Consider the following 12,906-nt stretch of genomic DNA (forward strand, 5'->3'; position numbering starts at 1 on the left):
ATGGCTTGATGAGCAGTCTTCATTCTGGGAAGAAGGACCATCAGAACCAGTGCTGGGGCACTAAACATCAGCTTGCCTCTACCCTGATCCTTATTTACAGCCCTGATCTTTATTCCACTCCTCAAAATGTAAAACCACCTCCTAACCCCTTCCACGGGATCACAATTTTTAAGGCATTAGCCTGTTGTGGCCCCCTTTGCCTGGCAGAGCAATAAAGCCATCTTTTTCTCCTTTGCCCAAAACTCTGTCTCTACATTTCAATTTGGTACCAGCAACCAGAGGCCAAATTTTGGCAGCAGTATTTATGAACTACTGATGAGACAAGCTTTGGAACTAAATTGTCTCCACACGAAGAATGCTTGCAGAATGAATTCTTTGAAAAATGTTAAATACTTCCTTGTCGAGGAATCTCAGACTATCAAATTCTAGGAGATACTGAGATGTCATTAGACCCTTGTCTCTTCTTAATAACTTGTAGGGTTTTAATGGGTCAGGCAGGCAAAATATTTTTTTTTTATTAGTTGACCAATTTTGTGAAATTTCCTAAGTCATAACATTTTCTGTTATTTCCTTTCTTGGCGGTTGATGATTTTCAAGACAACACAAGCTCAAGGGGAGATATCATGATAGACGTATGTTCTAGAATTCAGAACATACTTCTGCCACATATTCTTGTGGCTTTGAAAAAGTGACGTAGCTTGAACTTTAGTTTTTACATCAGCATCACCCTGTATTACATAAGTAAAGATCGAATCACTGAGAATAAATGGATTACTAGACACTATAATTCTGACCATTTGTTTTGTTTGTTTCCTTCCTTTTCTGCCAACTTGTCATCTCTAAGTGGTTCCCAGAGCTTTTTTGGAACACATCACCAAGGCTCTGAACACCCTTACTTGTCTACACCCAAGAAGGCAAGAAGCTGGCATCTGGGGGAAAAAAAAAAAAGAAGTTATTTCAGCAAATATCAGAAGGCCATCATTAACTAATGAGATCTTTGCCTTTAATATACTCATGGGCAGGTTTATTTTCAGCTTCACTAAGGAGATCAATTGAGTAGAAGATATGCAGGTACTGCTAGCTCTTGTTCTATAAGGGTGGAGACTGTGTCTATCTTGTTCACTGCTGTGTGAAAGGGCTTAGCAAATAACCTCATCTAGAGTAGTTATTCAAACTTTTATTATTTTTTTATTTTTTTTACTGCTTAGGGCCACAACCTTGGTACATGGAAGTTCCCAGGCTAGGGTTTGAATCAGAGCTACAGCTGCCAGCCAAAGCCACAGCCACAGCAACTCAGGATCCGAGCAGCATCTGCAACCTACACTACAGCTCACGGCAACACCAGATCCCCAATCCACTGAGCAAGGCCCGGGATTGAACCTGCAACCTCGTGAATACCAGTCAGATTCATTTCTGCTGCACCACAACAGGAACCCTCTATTCAAACATCTTTTTTTTTTTTTTTTTTTTTTTTTTGTCTTTTTTGCTATTTCTTGGGCCACTCCCACGACATATGGAGGTTCCCAGGCTAGGGGTCCAATCGGAGCTGTTGACGCCAGCCTACGCCAGAGCCACAGCAATGTGGGATCCGAGCCGCGTCTGTGACCTACACCACAGCTCACGGCAACGCTGGATCATTAACCCACTGAGTAAGGGCAGGGACCGAACCCGTGACCTCGTGGTTCCTAGTCCATGATTCGTTAACCACTGAGCCACGACGGGAACTCCTCAAACATCTTTTGAGTTGACTGGTTGATCTGAAATATGTTTAGTGATTGAGAGACACTTAAATCATACTCAATATTTAATTTGTGTTTTAGTATTGATTTTTAGTCCATTTGCCACTCTAACAAAATACCATAAAATGGCTAGCCCAAAAACAACAGAAAGGATGGAAATGTTCTAAAATTAGGTAGTGAAGATGGTTGTATAACTATAAATGTAATACAAAATTATAAATATATTATAAATAAATATCCAGTTCCAGCCACAATTGTTAAAAGAAAAAACTAAAAAATAAAACAGCAGGAATTTACTTTTCATAGTTCCAGAGGCTGACAAGTCCAAGATCAAGGCACTGGAAAATTTGGCCTCCTCCAGTAAGTGTTGGCCTCCTAGATGGCCACCTTTCTGATGGAACCTCATATGGCTGAAGGACCAAAGGAGCTTCTTGGGCCTCTTTCAAAGGCACTAATCCCATCACAAGGGCTCCGCCCTCTTGACCTAATCATCTCTCAACATTTTCATGCCTGAGAGCATAACCTTTGGGAGTTATGATTTCAACATGAATTTTTAAGGAACACAAACATTCAGACCAATAGCGATCGATAAACTCAAAGCTACCACTCACTCAAACAGACCTCCACATTTATTACGACTGGAGAGGATATGAAAAAATAGCCACCACTGACTCTACATATCCACAATACCTGATGCCAGATGGTCAGTGTGTTAGGATAATTCTGTGTGCAGAGAAATTCACATATTCCAGTGTGGCAACCAGACAAGTTTCAAATGTGAGAACATGTAGTAGATACTCCCTGAAGGTCAATATATGATTACCTAGACTTGGCAATTGAGATTAGGAAGGAAAGAAGAAGATTTCTGCTGTGTTTTGACATGTTTCTTTTATATATGGTTTTTGACCCCTTGGGGAAAAAAAAAAAGAAAGGAAGGAAGGGAGAGAGGGAGGGATGGAGGGAAGGAAGGAAGGAAGGAAGGAAGGAAGGAAGGAAGGAAGGAAACTGAGAAGAAAAAGAGGAGCAGGAGGAGGAAGAGTAGGAGGAAAGGAAAAAGAGGCCAGAGACCGAGAAGAAGAGAGAAAAAGGAGGAAGGATGGAAGCATTCAATGTTCAGAAGTTTTATCTCAAAATCCTTATTCAAAAAATAACTTTGTGCAGGTCACTACAGTGCAGTCAACACAACAGCATGTCTTCAGTTTGTTTTTCTAAGTAAGTGGAGGCAATTATCAGCACTCTCTCTTCCCTCTTCTTCCCTCTTTTGTGTGTGTGGAAGGAACACATACACAGGTTTAGCTCCCAAATCCTGGTGTAACAGCCACAAAAGATACCAGTGAAAAGCTAGTTCTGTTCTGTTGACAAAGGTTGGGAGAAATGAAATACAAATTCTACTCTTGAGCCACCAAAGGGAGGGCACGCTTGATGTTAATCCCATCGTTTGGCCAAAGACCTTATTTTAGTCTTTGGGCTCTCTGTGGGGTGGGGAAAATGGACACCTTCAAGGTAAATCCTGGTTAGGAGAAGCATTTTGATCACCTCCTCTGCCGAGCACACTTTCCTGGAGGGGAAACAAGCTCTGCCCACGAGAACCAAGAACTAGGAAATGAGACTCTGACAAGGGCTATTTCTGTCTTTGCTGTGGTTTTTTTTTGTTTGTTTGTTTGTGTCCATCGATCCAGTAAATGGATTTCTTTCCAAGTGCCTGATGTTAAAAACAGATGTCTCGATTCACCAGAACCATGAGGGTAGGTTTGGGAGGCCTCAGCAGGCTGTTAATGATTGACACTGTCCAACAAACCATGTCACCACAATGGTTTTAGGCGGTGAGAGGAGAAAAAAGACCTCTGGTGACTGGTGCATCATGAGGATAAGAGTAAATGAGTATTTGTCTTATTTCCCAATACTGAATTAGATCACTCAATATGATCATCTCTAAGTTCAAGATATCACTTATACATGGAATCCAAAATATGACACACATGAACTTATCTACAAAACAGAAACAGACTCACAGACATAGAGAACAGACTTGTGGTTGCCAAGGGGCAGGGGGAGCAGGGGAAAGGATGGACTGGGAGTTTGGCACTAACATAGGCACACTATTATATATAGAATGGATAAACAAGCACAGGGAACTATATTCAATATCCTGTGATAAGCCATAATGGAAAAGAATAAAAAAGAATGTACACATATATATAACTGAACCACTTTACTGTAAGCAGAAATTAACACAACATTGTAAATTAACTTATCCACCAAAAAAAAAAAAAAATTGAAAACAAAAAAGGTAATGAGTAAACCAGAAGTGTCAGGACTGGAATACTGCTGTTACCATGTGATTCCCAACGTCTGTCACAAACCCAAACCACTATCTATTACGCCACCAGATATTAACTTACAAAAACTGTTTTATTTCATTTTATAGCTAGAGAAACTGAGGCAGAAAGAGATAAAATAGCTTTCCTGATAAAGGAAACAAAGCCATAATAAGAAACCAAATATTCTGTCTCCCAGATTTTTGGCTTACTAGGATTCTCTCTCTCTCTCTTTTTTGGGGGGTGGGGTGGGTGCTGTGTGTGTGGCATATGAAAGTTCCCAGGCTAGGGACGAATTGGAGCTGCAGCTGCCACCCTACACCACAGCCACAGCAATACCAGATCTGAGCAGCATCTGTGACCTACATCACAGCTCACCACAACACTCGATACCAAACCCACTGAGCAAGGCCAGGGATCGAGCCTGCATCCTCATGGAGACTATGTTGGGTTCTTAACCTGCTGGGCCACAACGGGAACTCCCTTACTGGGATTCTTAATGAGTTAGTACCTTTCATTGCTCTCACTGGTGTCAATATTAAGTGGGTTCTGATTTTTTGGGACATTTTTATATTATGGTAAAATATACTTTACCTCAAAATTCACCACTTTAGCCATTTTTCAGTGTCCAGTTTCAGTGGCATTAAGTACATTCACATTGCAATCATTGCCGTCTTCCATTAACCCCAGTGTTTCCATCTTCTACAAGAGAAACTTGCACCCATTAAAATGTAATTTTCCATTCTCTTCTCTCTCTTGCCCCTGGCAACCACTTCTGAATGTTATTTTGCCACCAGTCAAAAGAAGTATTTGACTCGGAGCTTGGTTTACAACCAAAAATGTAATTAGATGCGGGGCAGGGGGAAGCAGGCAAGGGAGGGATAGAGGCAAACTTGGCACTGACTCTCCAGAGATGACGACTCTTGAATGTGCAGTGCTGTGTGTGTGTGTGTGTGTGTGTGTGTGTGTGTGTCTTTAAAAGACTCTCCACCTCCCTGCCAGCCTCCTCTCTGTTCACACAGGCTTTTGCAGCCTCCTGGTTGCCTCAGTTCTAAGAGGAGTCAGAGCGGAGTGAGCAATCTCCTTTGTAGTTTCAGGCGCAGTTTTGTTGCTATGGAGGCCACATTCTGATTTGAGGAGTATAAAGGTAACCATTCGCGTTTAGTTTCAAAGATCTGCCCAAAAGATAGTCTGTGGCTCTTCTTCTGGAAAAGCCTGATTGGTAGGATTCCTTCAAGTGTTCTGCCCGAAGTGCTTCATCCCATCCCCTCACCAATATCAAAACTAAAGCTTGTCAAGAGCCTCTGGAGGGAAACCAGCCACCTCCTTCCATCATTTCCCACAAATGGCTGATCCTGGAGGTGGTGCTGTTTGCAATGGATCTGTTGACATCCAGAGCGACTGTCCCAATGAAAACTGCCGGAGAAACGGGATCGTGAAAGAAGCCCAGGTAAGAGGCAAATTGCTGCCCCTCTCTCTGACCTGAATGTTTCCATGTTTCTCTGTAGAGCTGTTTGAAGCTGTCCTAACTGAAGTTCCTTTTCAGGAAGTGTTTTTCCTGTGTCTCGATTCTTCCCTTCAGCCAATTTCAGATGCCTGGTGACCAAAAGGTTTTAGGTGTGGGTGAAGTTAGGGATTTCTTTTCTCTACAAGGCAGGACAGATGCAGACCCAGGAGCCTTTCACCCCTAAAGTTCAAACATCCCTGCTAGACTTTTGTTTACACTCATGCATGGGTGGTAGCAGAGTTGTGAAGGCTGAGACTTTGCTAAATCTCAGTTCCTCGGGAGATCACAGCAGGCTGCATGCATCACACTTCGTAAGATGAAGTGAAAGTAAATGCTGCCGAGATCCTGGGGGTGTAGATGGCATTTTTTCCTCCCCTGGCACACAAGGAGCACCTTTCTGGTACAAAAGTGACTTCTTACTAATGTTTAGTGGAGCATTGTCATAGCCTACAGATTGATTTGGGGCCAGAGTCTTTGAAACTTGACATCACAAGCATTCCTTTCTGAGGCACTTCAGAAAGCCATGGCTTATTGTTACATGCAGCACACAGGAACTAAACAGACCTCTAATTGTTTTCTAATTTGATACTTTTTAAAAAGTTTTGGCTCCTGCTGTGACACAATGTTTGAGAGGAATTTACTGAGGAGGAGGAGGAGGAGGAGGAACTCAAGACATGTTGTCAGTTTATTCAAAGAGGGAGCCAGGGGTCTGCCAGCTACTTATAAGCAGGCAGTTCCCAGCTTCCCACTTGCTGCCCAGGCCCTCTGCTTTTAGCAGCGAGGCCAAGTTCACCTGCTTAGGAAAAGATTAGCAAAGCCAAACAGGCAGCTTCACTGTTGGGAAATGAGAAGCTGGGCAAGAAACCTGAGTGGTCCTCCCTCCCTCATCCCTGCCCGGAGAACCAAGGAAAACATTAGATGGTTCTAAGATCTGCAGGACAGGTGGGTCTGGCTGGGGCCAACTTACCATTCAGTGAATTAAATGCATGTATCCAGTGGAAGGAAAGAAATGGGGACATTTGTTATTCTGGTTTTAGTTTTAATTAAAAATCAGAGTAAATACAACTAAAAACAAAAAATCAAAAAGGAAAGGAAAGAAAAAAGAAAGAGGTGGGGGAAATGTACTCTGGAACCTGAGCTGTGTGTGCATAGGCTGTGGTCCTCAAAATGTGTTTGCGTCTTCACAAAAGGCATAACCCTAACCTTGGAAGTGTCTACCCCAAACCTCAGCTTCTTCCAGATAAGTATAATTGGAAATAAAGTATTCAACTCTCATCATTTGCCTAATATCCACCATCTATTTGTCACCGTGTTGATACAGACTGCTACCACTCAAGATGCTCTTTGGAGTTCCCGTTGTGACTCAGTGGGTTAAGAACTTGACCTAGTCTCTGTAGGGATGAGGGTTTGATCCTTCCCTAGCTTCACTCAGTGGGTTAAGGACCTGGCATTGCTGCAAGCTTCAAAGTAGGTCACAGATGCAGCTCAGATCTGGTGTTGCTGCGGCTGTGGTATAGGCTGTCAGCTGCAGCTCTGATTCAATCCCTAGCTTCCATATGCTGCAGATTTGGCTGTAAAAATGAAAAAAAAAATTTTTTTAAAGATGCTCTTTGCCTCTGAAATGCCTGGAAAACTGGCCACTGGCTGGCTCACCCTCTGAACCATTCTGACCCTGAGAGCTCTCGTTGGGACAGAAATACCCTCAAAGCCTTTCTCCCCTCTCTCTACTTTGTCTTGGTGTCTAAGTTAGGGACTTAGCTAGATGGTTACAACCACTCCTAAGGCAAAAGTCTGGGTCCTAAAGTCCATTACTGTGTGATCCTATAAAACCGTAAATATTTTTGGGTACTGAAACCTCCCTAAGAGCAGCAGGAAATATCAGGGTGTCCATTGCCTTTTCCAAAAGCTCTTTTTGAAGGGCCATCCAGACCCTGTTTGCTTAGATCTATTTAGGTGTTACGAAGTTGAAATTGGCTTCCACTGAGAATCTCAATTATGGCTCATAAAGTATTTTCCAAAAAGAAGAAACCCTACTGAGGTCTTAGGGCAGGAGGGCCAACAAAGACCTGTTTTTCTCTCCCTGATGTGGATGAAGTTGTCTTTACAATCAGGATCCTCAATCACTGGTTTTAATCCATTTTGCTTTGAGGATCTTAAACAAACTGAGTCTTGACCCCAAACTTTGCAGCTTAAATCCAGTCCTCATAAAATACTCACTCTTGAAACCTAGGCACTGTGTTTGAAGGAAGCCCAGGCAGCCCAGGAGAAACTGGAATACAGAGAAACAAAGTATCCTTGCTGTTCTCCTAGCACAGATACAGCACCAACTTCTATATTGGGAGAACTATCCTAGAAATGGATCCTCCAGCCCATGGCCTATCTGTTCTTACTGATACTTCATAGAGTATAGATGACCTGTGAGCCCTGCCTAAATGACAGATTCTTTTTTTTTTTTTTTTTTTTTTTTGTCTTTTTGCCATTTTCTTGGGCCGCTACTGCGGCATCTGGAGCTTCCCTGGCTAGGTGTCGAATCGGAGCAGTAGCAGCTGGCCTACACCAGAGCCACAGCAACCCACACCACAGCTCACGGCAACGCCGGATCCTTAACCCACTGAGCAAGGCCAGGGGTCGAACCCGCAACCTCATGGTTCCTAGTTGGATTCGTTAACCGCTGAGCCACGACAGGAACTCCAATGACAGAGTCTTGAGCAAACCAATAATTATTGTTTTTGTATGGTGGTAGTTTGTTAATCAACTCTAATTTAGTGAACATACAGATATTCTATTTTTTTTAATGTCTGGAAAAATCATTCTGCAATCTCATCATAACCATTTTCAGGCCTCATATTTACATTTTGAGGAAAGCGTTTGTTTTGGCCATCAATCTTTGGCAAAGATGCCTTCCCCTGAGCTTTACACTTTGGTTTTCTTTTGTTTTATGTCTTACATAGGAATTGTATACTTAAGATGAGTGTCTGGCTAGTATTGCCAAATACAGTGAACTCAAATAGCATCACCCGTGCAAAAACACGATCATTTGAATGCTCTCAAACCTGAAACATAATTATTCAACCTGAGGACATCTGAAACTTTTTCAGTTATCTATGAAAAAGTAGCAGGCAAAGAAGCATGTGTGTGTTCATGTTCAGAAGTTTTGTTAATTAAAATAATACATATTTTGAGTATATTTAATATCTTCTAAGTATAAGTTAATTGTAGCTGTTTGCTAAAGTGCCCTAGAAAATGATTCTCTTCAGAAACACAAGTAGAAGTGGATTGACATTGACTTAATTATTCTCAAGGAATCCACTGCCTTTATTTTGAAATATGCTTAATTTAATCTTTTCATTGTCACCTTTGTCTCATTTGGCCTGAACTATGTAGTTTTTACTATGACAAGAAGTTGTCCCCACCATATTAGAAACAAAATTGCTGACCTGGTAATTTCAGAATTTAGATTAATCACTTGGGGGGAAAAAGTGCTATGAGCACAGCTCAGAGAAGTAATCTACTACACCTGTCCTAGTTCCTTCTAAATCCCGCTTCACTCAAGGGTTTGGCCACAATGAAGATCATTTGATTACAGCAGAGGTTGAGATTACCAATTCCTAGGAGACTAACAGGGCCTGGTATGGACAATAGGAAGTGGTGAGAATGGGTTTACGTTTTCTCATTTTTTTTAAGTTTTTTTGAAGTATAGTTGATTTACAATGTTGTGATAATTTCTGCTGTACAGCAGAGTGATTCAATTATACATGTACACATATCCATTCTCTTTCAGATTCTTTTCCTATAGAGACCATCACAGTCTGTTGGATAGAGTTGTTTGTGCTACACAGCCTGCCTTCATTGACCAATCATCCCATATACCACAGTGTTCATAAGCCAATCCCAACCCCCAGTCCATCCCTCCCCCAACCTGTCCCCTTTGGTAAAACTTATGGTTACCATAAGTTTGTTTTCAAAGTCAAAGTCAATGAGTCTGTTTCTGTTATGCAGATAAGTTCATTTGCATCCTTTTTTAAGATTCCACGTATAAGTGACATCATAGGATGTTTGTCTTTCACTGCCTAACTTCGTTTAGTATGATAATCTCTAGGTCCATGCATGTTGCTGCCAATGTCATTATCTCATTCTTTTTATGGCTGAGTAATATTCCATTATGTATATGTACCACATCTTCTTTATCCAGTCTTCTGTCAATGGATATTTAAGTTGCTTCTATGTCTTGGCTATTGTAAATGAACATTGGGTTGCATGTATCTTTTCTGATTACAGTCTTCTCTGGATAGATGCCCAGAAGTGGGATTGCTGGATGATATGGTAGTTCTATTTTTAGTTTTCTGAGGAACCTCCACACTGTTTTCCATAGTGATTATACCAATTTACATTCCCACCAACAGTGTAGGAGGGTTCCCTTTTTTTTCACACCCTCTCCATGAAGAATTGGTTTACCTTAACAAGGCTCTTTGTCACAACTGGAAAGCAGGTCCTGTGTTGACAGATCTTATGATTTTCCAAATAAGGTAGAAATCCATACGGAGTGGGAAAGGGAAAGAATCTCCTGATTTTTAAGTATTAGTATCTAACTTCAGAATTCTAATAATGAGATTTCAAGGAGACATTGCCATCAGTCACAACCATAATCTCTGAACTATAGGCAAATGGAGTGAGAAAAATAGAAGGTCATAAATAGACTGCTGTTTTGTCATATACATTTAGGAAGAATGATTCAGGGAATTTGGATCATCATCATTTAGACAATTTATATTTTTAAAAGCAATAAGTGTGTCTGACATCTTAATTTTCCTGAATTGTTATATGAACACTTGATCCTGGAGTTTGCAAGTTTGAGGAAGAATTATGACAGACCACATATACTAGATTTCCTTGACTAAACTGATTTCAAATATTAGGTTCCAAAATGCCATAGAACTGACACCATTTTACTGCTCAAACTTCTCAGACTTCATAGGAAGTGACAACACACAAGCCTTTTGTAACACAGTGCATTCGTACAGCTTGGTCACCATTGTTGTTCTCTAGATAGGGTATAACTGAGTCTTCAAAAGTTGCCCAGGAAAATGACTCTGTGCAAATCATGATTACCCTGCTAACTACAAGTTATTCCTGACTGTAGTTTCTCTGCCATTTGGAGCCTTTTGGAAGTCAAGGATCCTTTGAAAAGAGGTAGATAATTTCTATAGAAAAGTAAGTCTGTCCATATTGGAAAAGGTTCCATGTGGAGGGTTCATGTATTCCTGGACTTTATAGGATTCTCCAGGTTAAGAGTCTCAGCTCTCACAACCCAATCAGGAAAAAATAAGTAGTCTTTCCAGAGAAGATAAGGTAAAGGGATTCATAAACTGATCTGTTAAGGAATGAAAACCATACATAAGCCAAAGCGACCCAGACAATAAGCCCACATGTTATTTATTTATTTATTTATTTATTGTCTTTTTGTCTTTCTAGGGCTGCACCTGTGGCAGACGGAGGTTCCCAGGCTAGAGGTCCAATCAGCTGTAGCTGCTGGCCTACACCAGAACCACAGCAACACGAGATCTGAGCCCCATCTGTGCCCTAAACCACAGCTCACAGCAACGCCCAATCCTTAACCCACTAAGCAAGTCCAGAGATCAAACCCACATCCTCATGGATGCTAGTCAGGTTCTTTAACCATTGAGCCAGGGAGGGAACTCCTATTCATTTATTTTAATTTTTTTTTTTTTTGCCTCTTTTTTAGGGCCGCTCCCTCAGCACATGGAGGTTCCCAGGCTAGTAGTTTAATCAGAGCTTTGGCTGCTGGCCTACATCACAGCCACAGCAACATAGGATCTGAGCCGCACCTGTTACCTACACCACAGCTCAAGACAACACCAGATCCGTAACCCACTGAGCAGGGCCAGGTATTGAACCTGCAACCTCATGGTTACCAGTCGGATTCATTTCCCTGCGCCACAATGGAAACTCCTACTTAAAAATTTATATTAGGAGAAAAGACAAAGAAACAAAATAATAAAAATTTATATTAGAAATTTGCATTCCACTTTATAATTCATTCATATTTCTTTTTCTATAAAACTACTTTTATATCCTCCCTTAAAACCTTGAGTAAAATTGAACTCCCCAGAAAGAGATATCTTTTCTGGTGGCTTTTCACACTCCAGCACCCCTCAGGATTTCCCAGGGAACCATTTAAGGGTGAATGAGGAAGGTGAGCTTTGATATCAGCTAGAATTGTATTAGGGTCCTAGCTTTGCCCCTTTCTGGCTGTACCACACTGGGAAGGTAGCTTCATGTTTCTTAAGTCATGATGTCATTATGCTATGGTAACGGTAAAGTTTAAATGAGATAGCACATGTGAGGCTTCCAATAACTATCACAAATATAGTAAATGCTTAATTATGGTAGCTACTATCTATAAAACTTGGCTGGCAGCTAATTCGTACTCCTCTGTTGCTATTATAGGAGTGTTCAGCATCTAAGAGGTGCTCAAAAAAATGATAGTCTTAACTCCTTGAAGTCCCTCATCCAATGATGTCTTCTCAGTCCTCATTTTCTTTGGCCCATCACCAGCACTAGACACAAGTAATTACTCTTCCTCCTTAAAGAACCTTTTTCTTTTGGCTTCCAGGTTCTGACCTTCCTATAGCACTAGCTGTTCCTTTGCAGTTTCTATTCCTGGTTTTGCTCATCTCCTTGAACTTTAAGCAGTGCAGGGACTGAAGGCTTAGTCCTTGTACCCTTTCTCTTTTCTACCAGCAGATCTCTCATGAAGATCCAACTTGTCAGTATATGTGTGTGTGTCTCTGTCCGTCTGTCTGTCTGTCTATCTATCTATCTATCTATCTATCTATCTATCTATCTATCTAATTTTTAGCTGCCTACTTGATCTTTCTATTTAAGTGATCAAAAGCATCTCCAACTTAACATGTCCAAAACTAAATTCTGATACTTTCCCCTCTGTCCCAAACCTTATAACTTTCACATTTCAGTAAATGACAATGCTATCCTTCCAATGGCTCAAACCAAAAACCTAGGCATGGTCCATGATCTTCCTCTTTCATTCTACACTCTGAGTCAGCAAATTCATGATCCCACCTTCATACGCTATCCAGAATCTGACCACTCCTCACCTCCCCACAGCAACCACTCTGGTCTCAGCCACCACTGTCACCCACGTTGATTGTTATGGGAGCCTCCTCCCTTTTCCCTGTGTCCCAGTTATTCACTGCTGTGTAACAACCCATCTCGACACAGAGTGGCATTAGACAACAACCATGTTGTTTCTCTCATGGATTCTGCTGAATAGGAATGCAGAGAAGGCAGAGCGGGGGGTGTC

The 12,906-nt window shown here is 41.4% G+C and overlaps 1 protein-coding gene across 1 annotated transcript in view; it reads left to right on the forward strand.

Annotated features, from left to right (window-relative positions):
* The first annotated feature begins 5,104 nt into the window (after positions 1 to 5,104).
* Positions 5,105 to 12,906, forward strand: part of SPTLC3 (serine palmitoyltransferase long chain base subunit 3) — a 132,649-nt gene continuing 124,847 nt past the window's right edge. Inside the window, exon 1 of the mRNA XM_003134257.5 lies at positions 5,105 to 5,507. Coding sequence (XP_003134305.1) covers positions 5,403 to 5,507 — 105 coding nt within the window. The 5' untranslated portion in view covers positions 5,105 to 5,402. The remainder of the gene's footprint in view (positions 5,508 to 12,906) is intronic.

Source organism: Sus scrofa, chromosome 17 (genome assembly GCF_054392235.1).
Source record: "Sus scrofa isolate SSC_HxYL_T2T_F1_AM1 chromosome 17, Sscrofa_HxYL_maternal_Yorkshire_Landrace_v2.0, whole genome shotgun sequence".
Lineage (NCBI taxonomy): Eukaryota > Metazoa > Chordata > Mammalia > Artiodactyla > Suidae > Sus > Sus scrofa.